This window comes from Pezoporus occidentalis, unplaced genomic scaffold, assembly GCF_034315485.1.
Source record: "Pezoporus occidentalis ecotype Australia unplaced genomic scaffold, CSIRO_AGI_Poc_V1 ctg127, whole genome shotgun sequence".
NCBI classification, from domain to species: Eukaryota; Metazoa; Chordata; class Aves; order Psittaciformes; family Psittacidae; genus Pezoporus; species Pezoporus occidentalis.
In genome coordinates, this window is record NW_026913071.1 from 469,845 (window position 1) to 493,025 (window position 23,181).

General features: G+C 39.3%; 1 protein-coding gene across 5 annotated transcripts in view; it reads left to right on the plus strand.

The window, feature by feature from the left end:
- SHOC2 (SHOC2 leucine rich repeat scaffold protein) overlaps positions 1–16,923 on the plus strand; it is a 70,620-nt gene extending 53,697 nt beyond the window's left edge. For all 5 annotated transcript variants that reach the window (XM_062607841.1, XM_062607844.1, XM_062607840.1 and 2 more), the window contains 6 exons: positions 2,534–2,664; positions 5,982–6,170; positions 7,485–7,607; positions 9,689–9,826; positions 10,335–10,452; positions 12,369–16,923. In XM_062607841.1, coding sequence (XP_062463825.1) covers positions 2,534–2,664; positions 5,982–6,170; positions 7,485–7,607; positions 9,689–9,826; positions 10,335–10,452; positions 12,369–12,577 — 908 coding nt within the window. In that variant the 3' untranslated portion in view covers positions 12,578–16,923. The remainder of the gene's footprint in view (positions 1–2,533; positions 2,665–5,981; positions 6,171–7,484; positions 7,608–9,688; positions 9,827–10,334; positions 10,453–12,368) is intronic.
- Positions 16,924–23,181: the final 6,258 nt, after the last annotated feature.

Genomic DNA, 23,181 nt, shown 5'->3' on the forward strand with positions numbered 1-23,181 from the left:
TAAAAGGGTCATAGAGAATGTGTGGTACATACAGGGTGTCTCTTCTGTTATGCTTTTGCATGCTTTTCCTATGGAAGAGAAAGATAACAAGGAGAGAAACAGTGATAAAGTTCTATTGAGAAATGCTATTTATGATAAAACAACATTACCGGGAGCTGCCTCCTTTCTGATAATGCCATGAGGATAGCCAGCGTGTGTCATTCTCTCCTGGAAAATTATGGTACAGTTTGACTCTCTCTAATGGCTGCCTTGTTTCATTTCTCTGAAATGCCACATTGCTGGTAGGAAGAGAGCCATATACATACAACCTGTGCTCACAATCTGGGAACTGGCACAGCGACGTTGTATTGCTAAGCAACAGTTGGCATCATGCTGTCTGCTAGAGCTGTTCCCTGTTCGTCCTCTTTGCCTGAAAAATCCATGCTGACATCTAGCTCAAGGTTTAAGTAGTGGAAAAAAGGGTAGATTGATATCTTGTGTACGGTTTGTTTTGTTAGTAAAGCACTAAATAACTGTTCAGAGAAATGCAGTCAGGATGTACTCTATTCATCCCTAGAATGGCGGTTCCTAATGGTCTTGGTGCCTTGCAATAGGATGTCTTATACTGTGAAGTGAGGCCAGTTTCCCATAGAGCCAGCAGTGCCAGATCTCACCAAACATGACATGAAATAGCTGTCTTATGTACAAATGTGCTTCTTTATACTAGTGGATTGTAGGATCAAAATAGGACTTAATTAACTCTCCTTAGCGTGCATACACACTGTAGGATTTAACCTCAAAAGATTAAGAGCAATATTGATATCCCTGGCTTTTAAATGCCTTTTTGTTGTTAAGGGAAGACTTTCTTTACCATTTCTGCAACAGGTAATTGTATACTTGCTCAGAAGCAAAGCACTTGCAAATATAAATGAAAATCCCAGTGGGAGATACTGCTAGTTAAGCAACACTGGGTGGCTACCTGCTGGTTTAACTTTTGTTTAGTTATTCATGATACTAAGTGAAATATGTTCCTAAGCTTGTTAGCTAAGTATCTGGTATGCACTGAAAATTCATCTTTTATTTCTTGATTTGTAAGAAGACCTGGATCATTTTTGTTCTGTGTCAGGGGTTTTTGTTTATCTGTTTTGTGCAGCATTTTGTTTGTTTGTGGTTGGGGTTTTCTGTTTGGTTGTTTTTTTACTTTCACTGCTCTTGTGAATCTCTTACTTCAGTAGCTACAGAGAATCATACAGCAGTCCCAGTTACCCGTTTTTCCCAGCTGCGTTCCCAGATACTCAGAGATGTAGGGTAATTTTTACAGTATATTTTGAAAAGCTCTCTCAGTATATTTTGACCAAGTTCAGGAAGGAATTATTTTGCCACATCCCGCTGCAGCATTTGTATTAATTTTCATTCTCCATTTCTTTTTATTTTGTTTCATCCCTGGCTTCCAAGCAAATACTTCATACACTACATTCGCTTCTTCCTTTGCTGTGTTCCAGTAACCTTTGTATAAGTACCTCTGCACAGACATTAATACAATCTTAATTTAATGAGTAGTCAGACTGTACCATACTAAAATCCTTTCATACTTTTAAATTATTTTTGATTATTCTTGCTACCATTTGTTGAATCTTATGTTTCTTTTCCAGCGTGTCTTTCTGGTACTTCAGTTTGCAGAACAAATGTGTTTTGCCGTGAGTGGTTGTAAAAATCAGTGCAAAATAGCGAATGTTTTGCAAGGAACCAATTATGTGCATCTGTTCAAAGCTCCACTGGTGCGATGTACACACATGCACAGACACATTTTCTTATCATAGGGGTGAGCCAGAAGACAAAGCACTGTTATTATTTGCATCTATTTGCTAGTTAGCTTTTCAGTGAAATTCAACATCCTATGGCCAGCAGGAGGGTCTAAATGCCCCTGCACTGTGTAGTTCAGAGACATCCTTAAGCAGTTGACTTTGGTCTCTAGTACTTGCTAGGTGGTAAAGGTTGGAGCTAAAGGGAGCTTCAGATGGGTAATTTTCAGGTTACAAGTTTCCTCCTCCCTTCCCCCCCCCCCATCACTTTTTAGAGACTTTGTTGCTTTTGGAGGATGGTAAAAGGTTTTTCCCCCCCTGAAGAGGAAAGTGTTTTGCCAGGACCAGAGCTGTGTGATGTATGCCCAAGTTCTGGTAATATGAGTCATGGCATTGAATGATGCGATCTGTAATTTTGAAAAGTCACATTGGGGACATCTGAAAGAGTTTTTTTCTTGGTAGAAAGGTCAGGATAGAAGGACTTCTGCAATAGGACAGAAGTCTTCCTTGATTACCATATTATGCATAACTTTTCAGGAATATTTAATGTGCACAGTCTACTTTGCATGGCTGACTTGAGCATTGGAAAGCAGTGCAATATCGTCTTCTGTTCTGGGATGATAGCTCTGTTTTACCATGTGAAAAGTTTGAAGTGTAGTGTGTGAGAGACAACAGAAGATTCAGAAGGCAAACCTTGTTCTGTGCCCTTGTGTTAATCTAATCATATATTAATACCTGTTTCCTACCTGTAGGAAATCTGTCCAGTCTAAGTCGTCTTGGCCTGAGGTACAATAGGCTGTCAGCAATTCCGAAGTCTTTAGCAAAGTGCAGTGAACTTGATGAACTGAACCTGGAGAATAACAACATCTCTACTTTACCAGAGGTGAGAATTAGAGGGAGTGGACTGGGGAGGGAGGGTTCTTGTAAGGTATCGGTATTCTGTAGAGGGGTTGGAACATGTGGAATTACTCTGTTTCATGGAGGTGGGGAAAAGGCAGGAAAAACTGAAAATGGGTATCTTTTTCTCCATCTAATCAAGCCAGGAATGACCTTTAAGAGAGTGTCACAACTACCTGGCCTCAGCATTCTCATTTTAATGTGGAAAAGTGTGCTGTTGACAACCAATGTGATATCATCTGGCAACTGACTGGCACACCTTCTATCAGTTACGAAAAATAAGAATTTGCATCGTTTTTCTCTTTCCAGTGACTCTGTGAGGATCATGGGAGAAAGGGAAAGAGAAATCTGTTCTCTGGCTTTGCTTTTCATAGCTACACTTGACTCTCTTAGCTCAGTCTCTTGCTTCAGGCTTAGTGTGGGACCAAGGATAAATGTCCATAGTTAGAAGTTCTGGAGCCACCTTGTCAGTCTCTTCAATTAACACATTCCCTGAACAGAGTGCTTTGATGGCTCTGGGGTGAAGAGGCAGAAGGTCCTAATCCCCAGTGCATCTGTACAGTTTTGTGTATTCCTTCTCTAGAGCTGTCTGAAACATGCCCCTGCAGACTCCAGTTTCACAGTCCTGGGTAGCTAGTTGGTGACAGGCCAGTTTTTAAATACAGCTTTGATGTCTGCACACTTGGAAACTATTTTAACTGCTGGGTCATACCTTTAAACCTTTTTGTTTTGTTAATTTCTTGAGACTATCAGGGCAGCAGAGTGTGAGATGCTCAGCTGCGTACTGTATGCTGCTGGTGCTAGTAAACATTTAGAGAAAAATGTTTGACTTGAAGCATTAGTGCCTGGGAAGAATTGCTCTGATGACAGGAAAAAAAAAATCTGATGTGATTTATTACTATTCTGCATATTTTTTTCCATTGCTTTAGAGTCTTTTGAGATGAAGATTCCAGGCCACAACATAGAGTTTATGTTCTGTTCTGTTTTAAAGGTGGTCCAAACAGCTTTTCTAAGTTGTCATCCCCACCTGCCCAAGGGGCATAAATAGTGTACAGTGGGTTAAAATGATATCTAAAGAGGTATAGAGGAAATTACAGATAGAAGGAAAAAAATGTATTTGGAGTTAGGCAAGGTACTTGTAGTATTAAAATGCAGTAAGTACTTTCTTTCAGATAAATGTCTGAACTCAGCAGTGATAGACTGAAAACAGAAAATGTAATAAACATTTAGGTTAAACTATCATTTAAGAAAATGGTGCAGAGTGAAAGCCACCAGACTGCTTTTACGATGAGAGCTAAAGCTAGCCCACCCCACCTAGACATACTGTAAAAGCAACTATGGTATAATTACAGAAACCTAATGTGAGGGATGATTACTTGCTTTAGATGTGTTCAGTCATAATACAAAACTCTGTGACTGCGCTGCATTCTTCACGTGTATTTGCCAACAGTACGTTAACACTTAAGCTGCTACCTTTCAGAAGTGTATAGTTTATACTGTAATCTGTTTAAACATTCTGTGCTATAACACAAAGAACTATATTTGTAGAAGAAACTTCTGAATTTCAAAACACAGCTGAAGCTGCTGACACAATGCCTAATAAATATTTTATCTTAAAAGGACGGGCTGGGAGAAGGCAGCGCTGCCACAGCTCTCAGAGATAGAAGAGCATTGTTCTCTTTGTACTGCCAAAGCTCTCTTGCTTTCCTTCAAATGTGTTTAATTACTCTAGGCTATTAGAGTGTATTAGCTAACATATTTTTAATATTATTTGTATGGAAGCAGACTTCAAAAGTGGCTTTTTGAAATGCCAAGATCCATTTGAAGCAATAAAGTGTGTTTGTAATAGAGCTCAGGGACTGCCTAACCCTAGGACAAAGAGTATCTGTTAATTAAAGTATAGCTAGAAGCTGTATTTCCTAATCAAAGGTTATACTAGTTAATGATTAGGTTAGATTAATACTGATTTGAAGATCTATTATTTTATCTTCGGAGGGAAAAGTTGCTTCACAGATATTTCCTGAGATGCCCCCAGAATTGTATGTCAGTGCTTGAAGTTTTAGCCATGACATGTAGACAAGTCACCATTTGATCCCGATTTTATTTACAATAATGTTAATGAACTGTTTAGAAAAGTAGCCAAAGCTTTCCTGGTGAAACAGCACAGCCATGTTCTTAAAGCTTTTACAGTGAATACAGCACTGAAATTACAATCCAAAAATACTGACATTAGGAATATGGTTGGAATCATCATCTTGTTACCGCACATTCCTGATTGCAGATGTTGCATTATTTATGGTCTGTAATGCCATGCATAAACCTCCAATTTCTGTAATACTTAAGCAACTAGGGCTGAGTTCAGGTTAGCACAGTAATAAGCAAAGGTGACACTTCGGCAGTAATTTAGATCTTATTCATTTCCACAGTTCCAGCAACGTGCTTGGCACGTACCTACCAGGTAAACTCTGAGATCAATGCTGCTGAGATTTTAGAATCTAATTAGATTGCATAGTGAAATGAGACCATATTCAATGGGCAGCCATTGCTGTACAGTTTAACTCTGGGCTTCTTGCTTTTTGTTTCTGAAGAAGGTGATGGGGAGAAAGCTGGAGCAATAACTATTTAGGAACATTTTGAAAACAGGGAAAAACCTTGGAATTTCCATATCCTTCTCTTCCTATTCTTTTTCTCTGACCTGTCCCATTATCTGAAACTGTTACAGCCTAAAAAGAAGCTTCTACCAGATGTGATCACAATACAGATTTTCAATTAAATTATCAAAGCTTTGTACTGGAAGTATCAAATGTGTGTTTGAAAAACAGTGCATGCAGTTGCTGCTTCTTTGGACCCCACTCTCAGCTGTGAGCAGGCATCAAACCTGTAGGGGGATGCAGTTGGGTGGTGTTAGCCAAAGCCAGGACTGCTGCTGAGGATGGACATGTTGCTGACAGTGCTCTTCAGAGCTGCCCAAGATTTAGCAATGTGTTATTAAAAAAAAATCCTTTTGGAGGAGAAACGAGTTACAAAACCTCCTAAACTTGTGCTTCTAAATGTGATATGCTTGCTTTTTGGCAGTATGTAAGAAGAAAGGGGGAAATAAGGTAATGCCGATTCCTGTGAACAGAGGTTGTTGCTGGTGGAGGTTTTATCAAATTTAACACTGGTTTGTGTGTTGCAGCATGTACTTAGGGGATGGACTTGGGGGTGGGGGGGGGAACATTTCTAATTAAACCCATGAGGGGAAAAAAGATGTATTCAAATAAATCTGTCCTATGTTCCTGGGTGGTTTTCTTCTCTCTACAGGGTCTTTTATCCAGCCTTGTCAAACTGACTAGTTTAACACTGGCCAGGAACTGCTTCCAGTCCTATCCTGTGGGTGGCCCATCCCAGTTCTCCACAATCTACTCTCTCAATATGGAGCACAACCGCATCAATAAAATCCCTTTTGGAATTTTCTCTAGAGCTAAAGTATTAAGTAAGCTGAACATGAAGGTGAGGCACAGAAACATGCTACTGTGTGTAAAATCAATGAGGAGCACTGTTTGCTGCCCCATGAATTCTGGCAAACTTAATGATATGAGGAATGAATTTATCACACTGAAGTGGACTTGCTGCTGTCACTTATAGAAACAAATCTGTATTGGCTTAAAATGTACTACCAAAATGTTACTATTTTGTCTTTGTTTTAGTTAAGCTTTTGTGACATTTGCTCAAGTTTGAACAATGAAAGTAAGAAAGTTGGTTGCAGAGCTATTGAATAATCATGTGGGATATGAGCATGTAGAGTAGCTTATTTCTTACACTCCCTTCTACTGTTACAGTTTAGATTATAAACAAAATCATGTAAAAGATCTTTTTTGAATATATTCTTTCAAAACCAAACCTTGGAGACTTTTGGCAGTAGCTGTAGAGCGCAGTGAAAGAACCTTTAAGTCCGTGCTATGTACACTTAGAGTGAAGAGAACTATGAAAAGAGGTGATGTTTTTCTACGGGTGGGTTAGTTTCAAGTTAAAAAAGAGTTATTTAATTTAAAGAAAATCATCTTTGTGCAGTAGCTAAGCTCAGCTACTGGTTTAGAATATCTTTTGATAGAAATGGATTCTTAATTTGCATTAAGAACATGTTTTATCACGTACCTGTTTGTAAGTTTGCATGTTTACCAGGACTTTGTATGACCTGGGTGTGTTTAGATTTTGTGGTGTTTGCTCTAGATCAAATTCTGTAGCAGCATTTTGAGCAGTTAGATGTTCAGGTTCAGTTCAGAAGCTTTTACTTGTTTGTCTTTTGGGGCTGGGTTTTTTGTTTGGTTTTCATTTGTGTGTTTGGTTTGTTTTGGGTTGGGTTTTTTGGCTTTCTTGCTTGTTTGAGGGTTTTCTTTGTTTAGTAAACTCCATATATTTTTAGGATTCCAGCATGGCTGATAGCACCTTTGAAAGTTATGGTGAATTTTATTTTCCTTTTTTCCTCCCACTCTCCATTGTATGCAGCAAAGAAAGGACAAAAAAAAATAATGTTTTAACTACTGTGATGCATGGAGTCTTGAGAATTATGTACTTCTAGTTTTTCTACTTCAGTTCATTTTGGTATTGATAGAGTCAATCGGGTTACTCTAGGTTGGGACTGCTTATTATTTCTTATGTTTGGAGGAATTAAATATTTGGACAATTAGCAACATTTTATTATTTTGATTTAATTATCAACTGTTTTGTTATGAAGGATTTTATAAGCAGATTGTTTAATAACTCGAATGCTTTGCCAACTTCTTGCAAGCGTGGACCCTAAATGTTTGCTATGTTAAATCACAGGACAATCAGCTGACCTCTCTCCCCTTGGACTTCGGGACTTGGACTAGTATGGTAGAACTGAACTTAGCAACTAATCAGCTCACAAAAATCCCTGAGGATGTATCTGGGCTTGTTTCTCTTGAGGTGAGAAGAGAGTACATGAACAACTGAGTGAATCTCTGCAAATAGGTGTTCTCTGCTTCAGGTTTAAGCAATATTACTTTTGGGTCAAATAAAGCCAAATAAATATATGTCTACTATTTAATTAGATGTGTTGCATCTGTTTATGGTTATTATAACAGTTTTTTTGAATGTTGTTCTGTAGGCTCTAGATGTATGTCTGTGCACAAAGGGCTAAGTACATATATATTCCTATGTAGAAAGTTATTGTTGTAAAAGCAGCAGCACTGAACTCAGTTTGATTCCTGGAGAGACCAGCATGGAAACAGCAGGGATCAGAAAAACTTAATAAAATGGTCTACAGCCAGAGGGGACTTGAATGTAAAGGGGACTTGATTGTAGCACCGTGATCTTGTAGGTAGCTGTGTGGGAATACTCAGCATTTGAGGGTTAAGAACTCATAGGTTGAAACCATGAACTAAACTTATATTCTCTAGTCCTGTTTCACAAGGAATCATCAGCAGAGACAAACCTAATTGCCTTGGAGGGACATAAAGATAGATGTGCTTGTTCAGGCAGTTGAGGGGACCTCGTAGACTCTGAGTTGCTGGGAACAAATCTGTTCAAGTACAATAGCAAATGGCATATTTGAAACTGCAAATTCCCAGTGTGACTGCTGCTCTGAATAATAAAGAATTCTTGTCATTTGGGACAAAAATTATATGGCAGAGCTATTTAGTGGCCCAGTTCTCTTTGAGTTAAGGCTGTGATTGATGTGACTGGGAGGTTAGTAACCTCTAACAACTGGGTTTGCTGGTGGTCTGCCGGCTGCTGAAGCTGGAGAGCTGCATGGTCTGCAGGCCCGTTAGCACCATTTTTCTCTGTAATTAAAGAATCAAATACAAAGAACTATTTAGGCACTGTTTACACAAAAGTGAAGGTTCCCACAGCAGTGCAAAGTCAGCTGCATTGCACATAGGTAATATTTTCTGTTCCTGCCTTTGTTTCTTGTTATGCGATTAAAACATTACTGTTCTTATCATTCTGTGTGTATCATAGTGCATAAAGGAAGGCCACCAACACACTGCTTGTGCTAATGCTAAGAATTTCACTTTATTCATTTTGATTTTCACTTCAGTTTCAGCCTTGTTTTCTGTTCTGTTCATGCCTTTGGGGTTTCCATGTTACACAAAGCTAGTGAGAATTGGGATTGGTACAAGCCAGGCATTTGCAACCTTGGTTGGTTTAGCAGTGAGTTTTGTGTCTAGGGTGAGGGTTCACACTGTGTGCTCTTTCACATCCTTGTGTTCCAATGTACCTTGTTAAATAACTAGGTAATAGCATTGTTTAATTAGAAATTAATTACCTTATTACTCACTGTGTTGTCACAAGGCTTGATTAGTTCTAAGGACTGCAAGGCTTCTCTGGAGGAAAAAGGGTATGCTAGTGTAACTCCTGTTAATCTGCTTGTTACGAAGTACACGTTTCTTGAGCCTAGGGTATTTATAATTCAAATTAGAAAGGAGGAGAAAAACAAGATGATAACACTGCATTAGGGGCAGGTGTGTGATAGGAGACCATTTTGGAAAGCCAGTGGCTACTTACACAGTGTTCTGCTTCCGTGCTCTGGTCTATGTGTTTGCTTGCTGCTGCTCCTAGCCAAAGGGACGCAGGGAGAAGAGGAAGTATTACGCTTTTTAAGGAGAACTTGGCAAGCACAGGCAATAATGTAAAACATGATTATGAGATAGGTAGAAGGAAGCATAATAAAATAATGGGGAAGTCCAGGAAGAAATTGTTTTTCTTTGGTCATTTGAAGAAATAAGGTGGTCTTTGGGTCTGCTCTGCATTTATTATGTAAAATAGTATTTGAAAGAATTCTCTCATAAATCTATGTATTTGTATCATTAAAGACTTTAAAAAAAAGATGCTAGTCACCAAATTGATTTATTTAATCTTTTCAGTTTGCTTCCATAATTTGCATGTAGGCTAATTTTGGACTTAATTACTTGAAAATATAAAAAGATCCTGTCTTAACTTGTTACCTACTTCTGCCTTGCTGAAACTCTGTATTTGGTTGTTTGGAATCTTTTTTTTTTTTTTAGGTTCTTATCTTGTCAAACAATCTCCTAAAGAAACTTCCCCATGGAATTGGAAATCTGCGGAAACTCCGAGAGTTAGATCTAGAGGAAAACAAACTGGAATCCTTGCCAAATGAAATAGCTTACCTCAAGGATCTGCAGGTGAAACAATAATTGGTCAAGATAAACATCTTACATCCTTTATTTACACCATGCTGATTTGATTGCAGCTAGTTGCAGGGGGAAGGCTGTTTGTGACTGGACACAGAGTCAAAAGTTAAGATTCTTGTGCAGCTTCGCCCACAATCTGTCCACACTAATTCTTCCCCAGATTTATCAGTTAATACTGAGCAAATGTTGAAGGAGTTTAACTCTTTGAAGCTGTTCAGCTGTTGTACCATGAATACAATACTGCCATAGGAGTAGCCTCTCATTTCAGCTGTGTTTGTGAAAGCTTTTATATTTAGGCAGGTGTTTTACTATATACTATTTTAGTTTTACGTTCAGTGGTGCTTAATAGAAGTCTGAAATGTTGGAGAAGGGTAGAGATTTTTTTGTTCAAATGCTGAAGAGTAGAACCTATCAAGTTTTCAGTTATATCTATCTTATTTGCTGTCATTTGAAGCAAAAGTCGCTAAATTAATATTTAAACATGTGTTTTTTCCCTTAGAAATTGGTTCTGACTAATAATCAGTTGACCACCCTTCCCAGAGGTATTGGTCACCTTACCAATCTGACGCACCTTGGGCTTGGAGAGAATCTTCTCACACACCTTCCTGAGGAAATTGGTAAGTTTTTTTTCTGGTTTTATGCAGTGTGCCTGAGCCAAAGCACTTACTGACACGAGGTGGGCATCTACTGTTCTGTCAGTAGAAGCCACAACATTCATTTCAAACTCCCTAGTATGCATAACCTGATGTGAAGCATGTGCCACAGGAAGAGCACTATAGCATACGATCTTTATCTTGCTGGACTGTAGTGAAACGCATGGCCTAGCTTTTTTCAGTTGTTCTGCAGAAAGCTGCTGAACACAAATGAACTTGGAATGGTGAGATCCCTTTTCTCCAAACTCTCCCACAATATGTGTATTATCAATCACTCAACTTCATAAATGTTTTCTTGGGAAGAGAAGGGAAACTCATTGGTAATACTCTTAATTCAATGGTGTAGACAAAAACCTTGTGTCAGGTGTAGACAGCTGAAGTAAATATTTCTGCCAATAGTCTCTCTGCACACACTGCTGTTTATAGACCATAATACTGTTTTTCACCTTGATGAGGTAAAGTGAAGAGGAGGAAATCTACTGAAATAAAAGGAGGAATAGGATTCTTTTGTCTACTTCAGACATCTAGAGTAAGTGGGGTTCAGAGCATCTGAAACTGAGAGCCCCTGTTTCCTTTGTAGTTCGTTGCTGGCATGTAGGCCCAGAGCATGAGTCTGAGCCCTTAAGTTAACATCTTAAAGTTACAGCTTATTATGGAGGTAAAAAGGATGGGACAAGCTATAAAAAGCACACTGGTCAGAAACAGTGATGTGCAGATGGGGTGGTGGGGCATGGTCTGTTTCTCCCAGCATCTTTAGTGAAGAGCCATTACAACTGCTGCACATCTTGAATGTGCCTCAGTGAGAGAAGAGCCTGAAGGAATCTAAATCTGGGCTTTGTAATTTAGTTCTTCAGTTAATGGAGAGAGTTTGGATGCTGCAGAAACAAGCTGTGGAATTAAAGTCAGTAAGCACGCTTGAAATACTAATGTAGGAGTACAGTTTGGTTATTAAAGCTTAGTCTTAACAGATTAGAGAACAGGTAACTGTTTTCAGACGTGACTGCTTCATCTATCGTGCTATCAGCTATTTCTTATTATTTCTTCTGCAACCTTTCTTTTTTGCTGGTTTTCTCTGCCTTAAGCCTCAGCTACTTCTTTGTGTTGTGACAGATTAGGTAGTCTTTCAGGTTGTAGGAGATCTTTGTGGTGCATAAGATTAGAAAATGGGGAAAGTTTTGAGAAGGACTTGTATGTTTGGAGTATGTTTTAAAGACATGGATTAATTTTTATATTTGATGGTTGTGGAGCAATGGAAGTCTTACAAAAGAAGAAATTTCTCTGTTTACCAGCTTCTGGTTAATCTGTATTGCAGTGTCTGCATTAGAGGCAATTGTAAAACTTGGATTCAGTTAAAAAAATCAGAGATTTGTTCCATTTAATAAATTCACTGCTGTGCAGAGATTTCACCTGCCTTCTTCCTGTGACGCATTACAGTTACAGCTTCAGGTCCTTAATATATGGGTTTTGATTACATAAAAGGTATGACAGCTATTTGAAAAGAGATAATAGATACTTCATGGGATAAAGATTTTCTAGGCCCTTCTAACTAAATAGCTATTCAATGTCGCCTACAATTGCAAAGCACTTGGCTGAACAGTTAAGGTGACGTCCCTCTCAGTTCTCTAGTTCTATGTAGTCTTAATTCAGTTGTTAACTAAAGGAGATGTAGTAATGGGAATTTTTACAGGGAAACTAAAGCAAATTGGTTCTGGCTTAGGTACCAGTGAACAAAAAACTTGCTGTGCTTGAAAACAGTTTGCGTTAATTACTGACTTAAGATTCTATATAGTAAAAAATCTTCAAGAGGACTTAGGGCTTCTGTTTAGAGGTTATAAACTGCATGAATCAAAACCTACTTTGTATTATTTTATTTTAACCAGGTACACTGGAGAATCTGGAAGAACTGTATTTGAATGACAACCCCAATCTGCACAGCCTTCCCTTTGAGCTGGCTCTTTGCAGCAAACTGTCAATAATGAGTATTGAGAACTGCCCGCTCAGCCACCTTCCACCTCAGATTGTTGCAGGAGGACCCTCCTTCATCATTCAGTTCCTAAAAATGCAGGGACCATATCGTGCCATGGTCTGACGCTAATCGGATTGTCCAATACACTGTACAAATACAAACTGCATTAATGTTGTAATTGTCTGTATATGTATATATAATATAATATATATGGTTTATATTATATTATATATATATATAAATATATAAATAATATAAAAAGGCAAATTTAAGACTGCATTATGTGTTTCTGCTAATAGAGGAATCATAGCCATTTAGATTTTTTTTTTTTTTATCCTGTACAAATGCTTGTCTAAGTTTTCTTTGCTGAATTTGATGAAAGTTGTCTGAATAATCTGGAAATGCCAGTTCATTTAAAGCAATTGCCAATGAACTCCGAGTTTAAATTTAAGGGACAAAAATAGTTTTGCTTAGATTTACTTTCAGTTAAGAGAAATGTATAACCTTTATATAATGAACTCTTCTGTTTTTCTCCATCTTTTTTTTTGTGTCAAAACCTGCAAGGGTTATTGTGCCCTGAGGTTGGGATTTTCTTTTAACTTATTTTGAGATTTGAAGCAAATGGTGTTTTTATATTGTTTACAGTCAGAGTAAATCACTGGATTTTGTTTTATTCTGATTTGCTCTGTTTTAATCAATCATATCAAGAATTTACATGCCTCTGCTGATGAATTTTTATGAACCGGTTTGTATGCTAAACCCCTGTGCTCATCAGAACAACTGGCAGGTGAAAAGGATGCAGTCAAAACAAAAGAAAAAAGAAAAAAGCTTGAATTCCTTTTAAGTCTTGCTTCCCTGAGTTATCAGTTGCAGGCATAACATATCTGAACTGAGCCTTTTGCGGTTGGTCTTTTCTAGCGCAAGTAAACCTTTTCAGATTGGTAAAAACGTGGAGTATACTCAGTGAAGAGCGGTTTTCATTTTGTGAAGTAACAAGTCCATGAGGTCTAACAGTACAGTTAAGTGGCAAGGAAATAATATATATGTACATTTTTATTACAATGTTGAGTCATAAACTACAACAGGCAATTTTAAGGATTCCTTATAGTCCTTGTACAATAAATAAATGAATGTGTCTTACTTTTAAACACTGCAATATATGTAAGTTTTAAGGTTGGTTAACAATGTACTATGGTTTTATATCTTGACTTGCCTTGTACCTCCTTCCATTATGGAACTTCTGTGTCCAAGCACAATATCTTCACACTGTGCTGTTTTGCTGCTGAACTAAATGCACTTTTCCCCACAGCTGGGGCACTTGCTTCAAAATATTCAGTTCAGTATCTTGATTATTCTTTTTTTAACTTCATCCTATCTGTTTCAGTATTAAACCGATCTGTTAAAAAAGAGGCACCTTTTTCATTTGTGCTTAGATGTTGGTAGCTCAAGCGAAATGCTGTAAGTAGTAGACATTCAGTTTTATCGTGACTTCTTTGGTTGTTCAAAAGGCAGAAGATGCTTCAGGATGATTCACACTATTGTTGCACTTGTAGGGCCAGTTGTCCTATTTCAGGAGGGTAGGAACTCGAGGTGGTTACATTCCACGGTTACTCAAGAACTGTCCGGTTTATGCTCATTGGAATTGCTTCTGGGGTAGTGTGATTTAGAGGACTGTATCTTTTGAACAAAGTCAAATCAAGAAATGCCATGGGAAATCTGTTTCATGTACTTAGGGAATATTGTTTCCGGCTTTCAGGCATGCTTACTTAGACGTATTGCCTTAATCTGTTTGCATTCTGTTTTGTCGTACATCTTTTCATTAACAAGGAGTAAGTTTAAATGGAAGGCAGGTGGAGATATAAAACCTTAGAGGGCTTAAACATGCTGTAAAACTATTGTAGATGTCACTGGATTTTACTAAGTAATGTTCTGTTCTCTCTCACACCCTCTCTTTTCCCCACCTCCCCTATTTTTTTACATCTACTGTAGCTTTTCAGTTTAGACTTTATAAAAGGCTAGTTCCTTACAGTTCGGCCTGGAGTTAATCTTTCTCAGCATTAAGGTGTTAAAATTATGAAGATGCTGAAATGCTTAGTATCTAGACTGTAATCTAACTTCTGAATATACTGCTAAATCCGTATGTGTGCCCTCAGGTCCCTAGGGGAAACTGGTTTGATTGATACGCTTCCTTAAAACAAAAGTGGCGACCCCTTGTGTTTTCAGACGTCTTGGTCTCATTCCCTGTCTGCTCCTCAGTCCCATTTTTTTATGAGTTGACAGGATTGAATTTGTTTAGTTTGTAAATATGTGGATTATTCACCTTGTTAAGGTACATGGTAAATGACTGTATGATTGGAGCTGACCCTCTCTCACATAAATTCTTGTGGAGAAGTTGGTTACCAAAATAGTGCTCGTCACACTCACTTAAAAACAAACTGTTCTTTTCATTAGACTCATAGGAATAAATCTGTGTTTTAATTCATTGCTATATTAAAAACAGGATAGGTTTTCAAACACCTTTGTACTAGTATGGTTGTTGCAATGCCAGATAACCCTGAGCCCTGTTTTAGGAGTTTAATTTCATACATTCTGAGGTGAATGCTTATTTTTTTCAGCATCTCAAGAGAGATTTGAATAAAAGCAGCGTGCAAGAAGTTCTGGTACAGGAGAAATCAACTCAGAAGAATTTGAGAAGTTCTTTAAAATTATCCAAAGGTTTAAGTATAAATGTGTAGCAGGGATTCAGGATAGATGCATATAAATCCATATAAGTACATACATGGATTTATATCCAAATCTAAACACAGACCTGTATAAACCCAGCTGCTTTGATCATTCAGAAGAATCTTACATCCTGACACAACAGACTGAGCATTTCCCAGGATGCTGGATTGTTAACTGGTACAGTTTCTAAGTTGTATTTAATGCCTGATGACATTTCAGCTGGGGACACCTTGCTAGCTTATACATCTGTAAGAATTTTGTTTGGCCTAATCAGTATGAATGGAAAGAACTTCATCCTCACAAGTGTACGTATGTATACATACATATATACATGTATTTGTGTATCTATATGTATAAAAGCACAGACAAGGTGGAGAAATTATTTCTTTCTTTATTTGAAAGCAACTTTGAAAACAAGATGGACAAAGAAACAGGTGATTCCCGGATACTTTTATTAAATATGTATCCCACTTGCTATACTAGGGGTAATAATTTGGAGGGTTATTGCAATTTTGACAATCTTTGGGTGAAAATCAAGATCTAGATTGCTTGTCTGTAGGTAAAATATCAATTTTGTATGTGCCTGTGCCTATGTACATAAGAATATGTACATATACACATGCTCTGTAAAGACACTATTCTGCCTTGATTTAACAAGCTAAATTACTGTACTATAGGGTATATAGTATTATGAGAGTGTGGTAAAGTGTAAAGCAGATCAGGGATTTGTTAAATAAAAAGAAGAATAATTAGCATTGTGACTCCTGTTGGTCACATATTGCATTTAAATTTACTAAATAGAAAGTCAGTTGGTAATTCAAGTTCATCACCAAAGTTGTCTAATATAAATGCAGTGGAAATGCTGCCTGTGAGGTTGGGTTACAGTTGTGTAATTGGTACTTCTCCATTTGCCAGATGCTATTGGAAACTTCTAAATTCATACACCCGTTTTAGAAAGATTCTTGGGTTGTCGAATGTTTGTTTCATTACCTCTCTCAGATTTAGATTTTCTCTGCTGTTTTTTCCATCTCTTGCTATTGTTGTGTGAGACAGTGCATGTTCAGGCTTCTTGAAGGTCGTGTTTGCTCATGTACATGAGTTAGTAAATTAGTACTCTGTCTAGCTGTTTAGTGCTTAAACCCATTGTGTCACCTGGAATTCAAGTATCATCTTTAATCCTGGGAGTCTGAAAAACATCTTTTATTTAACAAAAAGAAAAATTTGAGAGGCTATTTTTTTCCTTTTTTCTTCTTTTTTTAACCCCAAATTAAATGTCTCGAGCAGTACAAACCAGTCTTTATATCTGGATGCAATTAAGAATTTGGTCTAAAAGTAGTATCACACCCTGGTTGTATCAAATCAGCAAGCCAGAACAGCTTCTAATTAGAAATGTGCAGTTGGCAGTAATTTGCACAATGCAAACTTCAAGGCACAATAAGGACAATTACAAAATATCTACAAAAGGTTTTTGTTTTTATGTTAGCAAAGATCAGAAAATTATGTTTATTATTCTGATGTTTAGGTCTTAACCAGGACTGCACAGGACTTTGGCTGTGGAAAAATACCAGACCACACTAATTTTGTGGTTAAAAGCTAAACAAGAGTGTAAACAGTCTACAAAAATGTACTTTTAATCTGAATTATTGTAATGTTGATTGTTATGTCTATATAAAAGATTGCCTTGCTTTTTTATAAGAGTCATTCTGTATTGATGCATTCATTATAAATAGTATATTTGTAAATAAGCTGCCACTGAGTCTTTTGGAAGTTTTCTAGTATTTCTAGTCTGATGTTAACTTGGGTGTAAGTTGTATTTTTGCAGTGCCCCAAATTATCAAGAGCTACTTTCTCATTGTATACTCATCAGTCTTCAGGAGACTTCAAGTAAAATACAGATTTTCATGTAAGGCAATTACAAAAGTTGCATGATGGTAACTGCTTTACGCAGAGTCATGTCGATCAGACACCTTTTACAAAGCAAGTATTGGTAAAATCCTTTACTTTCATTTTGTTATAATATAGTGGGACATATAGTAAACCAAACAAAACCAAAAAAAGCCCAAGCCTTTTTCTCTGAAAGGGGAAATAAATCTTGTGTTTCAGTGCAAAATGCATTTCAACTACAGTAAAATTAAAATAGATACAGAATTCTGGTGCTTGAAAGACAGACTCCAGTATCTAAACCTCTGGTTTAATAAAAGTTAGTATTGCCAAGCTGACATAACACAGCTCTGAACCATTGTCTTTTAACTCCATAAAGCTCATTATGATAGACACTGTTTCAAGAAAACCGTGCTCAAAGATGTTCTACAACCAAAGAAGTTATAGTATCATTTGAAGTCAGAATAGGAAGGCCTCAGCACTTCAGATACAATGATGATAAGGAGGGCACCAGTGTACTTGCTGCAGCTGATCGCTTTAAGGAACTGGAAAAGGTTCTTGTAATGTGCAGCAGTCGCCAGTGCAATGAGCTGAGCACCTCTGTCCTTATATCAGATCTCAGCTGATTGAAACCAGGTCTGATCAAACTGCCTGAAGGCCTGTTATGAGTTGAGTTGCTCCCTGTTCCTGTAAGTGATCCAGCAATCTGAATTGCCTGGCCTCATCACAAGAGTGGCTGTCCTGTGCTGTGATGTTGGGCCATGCACCATCCCTCCCTTATCTCACAGGGCTGGGTGGCAGAGGGGTACAGAATGGAACAGTTCCTCTGGCGTATGGCTCCCAGACCTCACCAACCAGAGTTTGAAGGGCTTGCAAAAAGGAAACGGCATCTGCATCACTGCCTTTGGGAGCCCTTGATAGATTAGGCAAATTCACAGAAGAAAGTGCTTGCTTCTTCTTTTAATTCTAAATCTGTTTGTGTTTTTGGCCTCTGCAACATCCTGTGCCTGATAATTCTACAATATAATTATGTGCTGGGTGAAAAAGTGCTTCCCTTTGTTTGTTTTGAACTACACCACCTTATTTCATTTGGTGACCCCTAGTTCTTACATTCCAAGAAATTTATGAACAGTCTTTTTCCTGTTCATCTGTTTTTTACTACTGTTGAAGGTTTGTTTGTTTTGGGTTTTGTGTTCTGGCTTTTTGGTTATTTGTTTTCATAAATGGCAGTGTTTTGGGTGTTTTTCCAAGCCATGGAGTTCTAGTTTTTTAGCTTCTCTTCAAACAAAATCTCTTCCATTCTTCAACAATTCTTGCTGCCTTTCTCTGTCATTTTCTAGCACCAGCTCTGATTCTTTTCCCTAATTCGTGGCCTTTAGGAGGCTATTTTGTTCTTGGTGTGCTTCCAGTTTGTGAGATGAAAGTACAGCTCCGTTGTGAAAATTAAAGTTGAGTGAGCAATAAAATTTAGTGCCAAACTCCACTGGGGAATAATCCCACTAGGCAGTGATCAGATTGGGGTTTAGACTTCAGACCCAAGCCACCCGCTGCAGTAATGGTCTCCTTTGACTCTCATCATCTCTTGCAACTAGGTATGAACAACAAAGTTAATATTAAATTTTCCATAGCATGCTGGTTTAAATAATCCCAGGATTTAAAATACTCTGTTCACGCTGGTAAGAGTGTGTAGCTTTGGAAGATGGGGTGTTTGAATACATCAGATCGCCTTTTTAAACTGTCAAAGCTCAACCTTTTCTGACAATACCTGGAGACCTCATAGCAGCCTTCCAGTATCTGAAGGGGGCCTATAAGGATGCTGGGAAGGGACTCTTCATTAGGGACTGTAGTGATAGGACAAGGGGTAATGGGTTGAAACTTAAACAGGGGAAGTTTAGATTGATATAAGGAAGAAATTCTTTCGTGTTAGGTTGGTGAGGCACTGGAATTGTCTGCCCAGGGAGGTTGTGAATGCTCCATCCCTGGTGGTGTTCAAGGCCAGGTTGGATGAAGCCTTGGGTTTAGTGTGAGGTGTCCCTGCCCATTGCAGGGATGTTGGGACTTGATGATCTTAAGGTGCTTTCCAATCCTAACCTATGATTCTATGAAATCTCTAGTGTCACTGTTTCTTTGGAAGAGAAGTTGGAGGCTGGCAGCACAAAAGTTGGGTTTTATTTTCCTCCTTGAAGCCTTTGCAGAAAGCTATGCAAGAAATTCCCATAGTTTAAAAAAGGAAAACAGTAAAAAAAAGCCGTTTCCCCCCAACTCGATAGCATCTTGCTGGTAACTGGTGTTGCCAGACTGTGCTGGGCAGCCACTGGTACTGGGAGGAGCTTGCTGGTCATGACCACTTCTTTGCCCAGAGAAACTGTGCCTGCCCCATCCCTGGCAGTGCTCAAGGCCAGGTTGGACGGGGCTTGGATCAACCCAGTCTAGTGGAAGGTGTCCGTGCCCATGGCAGGGGGTTGGAACTGGATGAGCTTTAAGGTCTCTTCCAACCCAAACCATTCTGTGACTCTGATTCTATGAAGTGATTGTCCATAGCTTGGCTTCAGAAGAACCACACGTGTTGGCTCTTATTGAGTGAAAAGCAGAGAAAAGATCTTGTTTCTGGCACCCTATGTCCTAAAGGCTGTATTAAAAGCCTCAAAAATGTGCAGACAGCATCTTGCATGACTCTGGTGAGACAATTACACATTTGTGTAATTAATCCAGTGTAAGTGCTTCAGGATACCGAGTCCCCTCTCCCAGCACTGCTCTCTGGTGACAAGTCCTACTTTTCACTACTGGGAAGTTGTGATTTAGATACCTACTGTATGTTGAAGTGTTCAGTGGGCAAATACAGTATCTGGATGCTAAGCAAGTTTATAGAATATAGCTGGTGCTTTGAATGTATGTGGTGGTGATGGTAGAGAAAAGGTGTTAAAGGGCTGGAGGTGGTCAGCTTTCATGCAACTGGAAGAGGCTGAGTGCCTTGAAAGTGAATTTGCTTCGTTTTCACAGTCCATCTCGGCCAAATAAAAACCATCAGCTCTTTGTCCAAGCCTTGCCTCACTTAGGATTATAAGAGTGGGAGATAATTTGATTACCAAGATCAAATGATGATGCTTTAGAGGAGGAGCCATCTGGAGTATTTGGGTGAGCAGCTGGCAGCCTGGGCTGCACAGTTTAATGATCTGACTTTATGCCTTGCAACTATTTTTTTCCACTGCAAAACCTTTTAGGAGTCTTTAGAGATCAATCTACCCCATTGCCTCTGTGTAAGATGCTATCTGCAAAATTGCACACAAGTGTTCCCTTTAAAAGCTCTTTCCACAACACCCTCTTTTTCCTTTCTATTAGTAAAGTATCTTTGTTAAGATTCATAATGAATCCTTAATTTGCTGCAGTTTGGTCATTGCTTTGCTTGACCTAGTGGTAGCTGGTTTGCTTTCTGCCCTGTGTTATGTAGTTATGCAGCCTGAAGTGACCGTTTTAATGGGAATACATTTTTCCATTAAAGCCTTAAAACATTGTTTGAAAAAAGGCATGGTAAGGACAGTGCAGTGAAATTCTCTCCGTGTGACCTAAGCTTTTTGGATGCCCATCAGCCTTTTTTGGTCCTTGCCAAGTATGTTAAGTGTGGGAAGTTATAACTGAGAAGTTGGAATCATCTGTCCTTGCCAGAATAGCAGAAGGCAAGAAATTCAGCTAGGTAGGGAGCTGGTGGTCAGTGAGGCAGCTCTGATTTCAGATCTTTTAATTCTTTCCAAGTACTTCTTTTCAGGCCTGCTGGGTGTTTCCAGCCTCCCAAGAAGCTGCACCAGACAGCACAGTTCTGGTGTGGGGGATCAAGAGGCATTTCCAGCAGCTTTGGAGTTGGAGCTTTGCCTGGAAGGGGTGAGAGGCACTGGAGGGAACTCCTTAAAAGCAAGTTGAGCCAAGCGGTAAGTGGGTCCCCTGCGGAGCCCCTGCCCAGGCAGGCAGGGCAGAGAGCATGCCAAGGTTCCTGCGTCTGTGGCTCCACCAGATGGATGCTCCTGGAGCCAAGCCATCCCTTCTTGTGAAGAAGTGTTTGAAATGTGGTGGGGTTTGATGTCACATCAAAACAGAACTGTACTTTGGAAGTAGTAGAATCCTGCATGGAAAGGAGAGGCTTTTCCTGCAGTGCCTGGTTTTTCAATGTGTGCTCTTGTAGTGTCACATCTGGTCTCATCCTCTTCACTTGTGTTCTCACCTGCCATCTCTCCTACTTCAGGTTTCCCTCTCCTTACAAACAGCGATTTATCCCACCCTGGTGCTTCCCATGCTGTGCCGAGCTGAAGTGGAGAAGGGCAGGGAGAGCAAACACATGGTATAGGATCAATCTCTTCTTCCAAATACCTGTTGGTGCATCCTGTTCTTTTGAGCTTGTGTCATATCAGCTATGAGCCCCTTTTCTGTAGTTCTTTTACAGAAAGGAGGCATCAGGATTAAAAAAGGATTTGGGAACAGATGGTTGGGAGAGGGAAATATAAAAGATGGATCTGCTGCGAATGGCACAGCTGTGCATTGCTCTGCAGCTTCTCTGTTGGCTCTTTGGACACTTGGTTTGTAGAGCCCAGACAGGCTTTTACATGGTGTCTCAGAGTCCCTGTGAAGGGTTTTGATGTCTTAGTACTTACCAGATAACAGATTTGGCTTGGCATACATATCAAGGCGCAGATAGAAACGAATTTTGATTAAATGGCAATTCTGTGGCCGATCTTTGCTCCAAACCATTTAGGAATAAGGACAAATGTCTTAGTTTTTGAAGTGATAGAGAGTGCTTAGCGGCCCGTAAAGAGTTCTGAGATATGTGTAATGCTTAGTAATATTCATTGCTTTTGCTTTAGGAAAACCCACATGCTCTCACAATTAAATTGTTGGTGAAATAGTAATGAGAAAATGTCATTCTCTTTTCATGCAGACATTTAATTCCCCGGAATCATTAAAAACAAATTACATTTTCTGAAGATACGTGTTAAAGTTGCCACTATTCCCGTTTACCATTCTTGCTCTGCTTAAGGAAAACTGAGCTTGGATTGTAGTGAGGAATCAGAGGTGATCTTCACTGACTTCAGCTCCAGAGGATTTTGCTGGCCTGGTGAGGTATCCCAGTGCTCGGACACACTGGGAACCCTCCTTGGTAGTACCCGAGCCTGGCTCCTGTGTAGCTGATCCCCATGCGTGCTGCCTGTAGGGCAGCAAGGAAGGTCTCCTCAACAAAGCAGTTTTGAGGGTCTGTCAGTTAAAGCCAGTTGCAGTCTGCAGTGAGCTGCCTTTCTGGTGATCCAGGGGGTATTTTTAGCCCAGCTGAACTGAAAAGGTGCTGTTAAGCCTCACGATTGCGGCTGTGCTGTTTTCCTGTCGATGTGTCTGATTGCGCTGGGACTACAGCCCTGGTAATGCTTGGATGCTGTACGGCAATTTCCACTTCTCTGTGGTTGTGACCCAGTAAATGGCTTGGCCTCAACAAGTGGAAAGAAGAGTTCAGGGCAGGTTCAACGTTCCCTGGCTGCAGGGATGCTCCAGTGTTTCTCATCAAGTTTGCTTTCCCTTTCAGCCTTTCTGCCCTTGCATTTAACTAGTGCTGACAGGCTGAAAAGCACACGCAGTAGTAGAGATTTCTCCCTTCTCTGCCCCGAGCTGCAGCTCTCATCGGTTGCTCTTAGGGAGGCAGAGGGTGTTGAAAGACATCAAGCCCTGTGAGGATGGGGATGGCATCCTGTGCTGATGAGAGCACTGCCCTGCTGTATCCTTCATTGGATTGCAAAGGCAAAGCTGTGGCAAAAGAATTTGCTGCCATTCCTCTGTCTGAAAATGACTTCTTGGGGTGAAAAAAGGAATAGAGCTTTATTTGTAGCAGGAGAGGTTAGTGCTTGTTGGTATGTGCTTAGTTTTCTGTTACACTTCAGGGAAAGGCACGGGTTATTTTGCTCTTGAATTTTATCTGGCAGGAATTCCCCTTGCTACCTAGGACATTTCAAGGGAAAAGGAATATCTGAGTTGAAAAAGCACAAGTGGAGACGTATTATAGCTCTTCTCTCAGCGTCTAGTGTTATCAGCCTGCCTTCTCTAAGTGCTTTGTCCTGATTACACATAACCACCCCTTGGTATAGTATTCC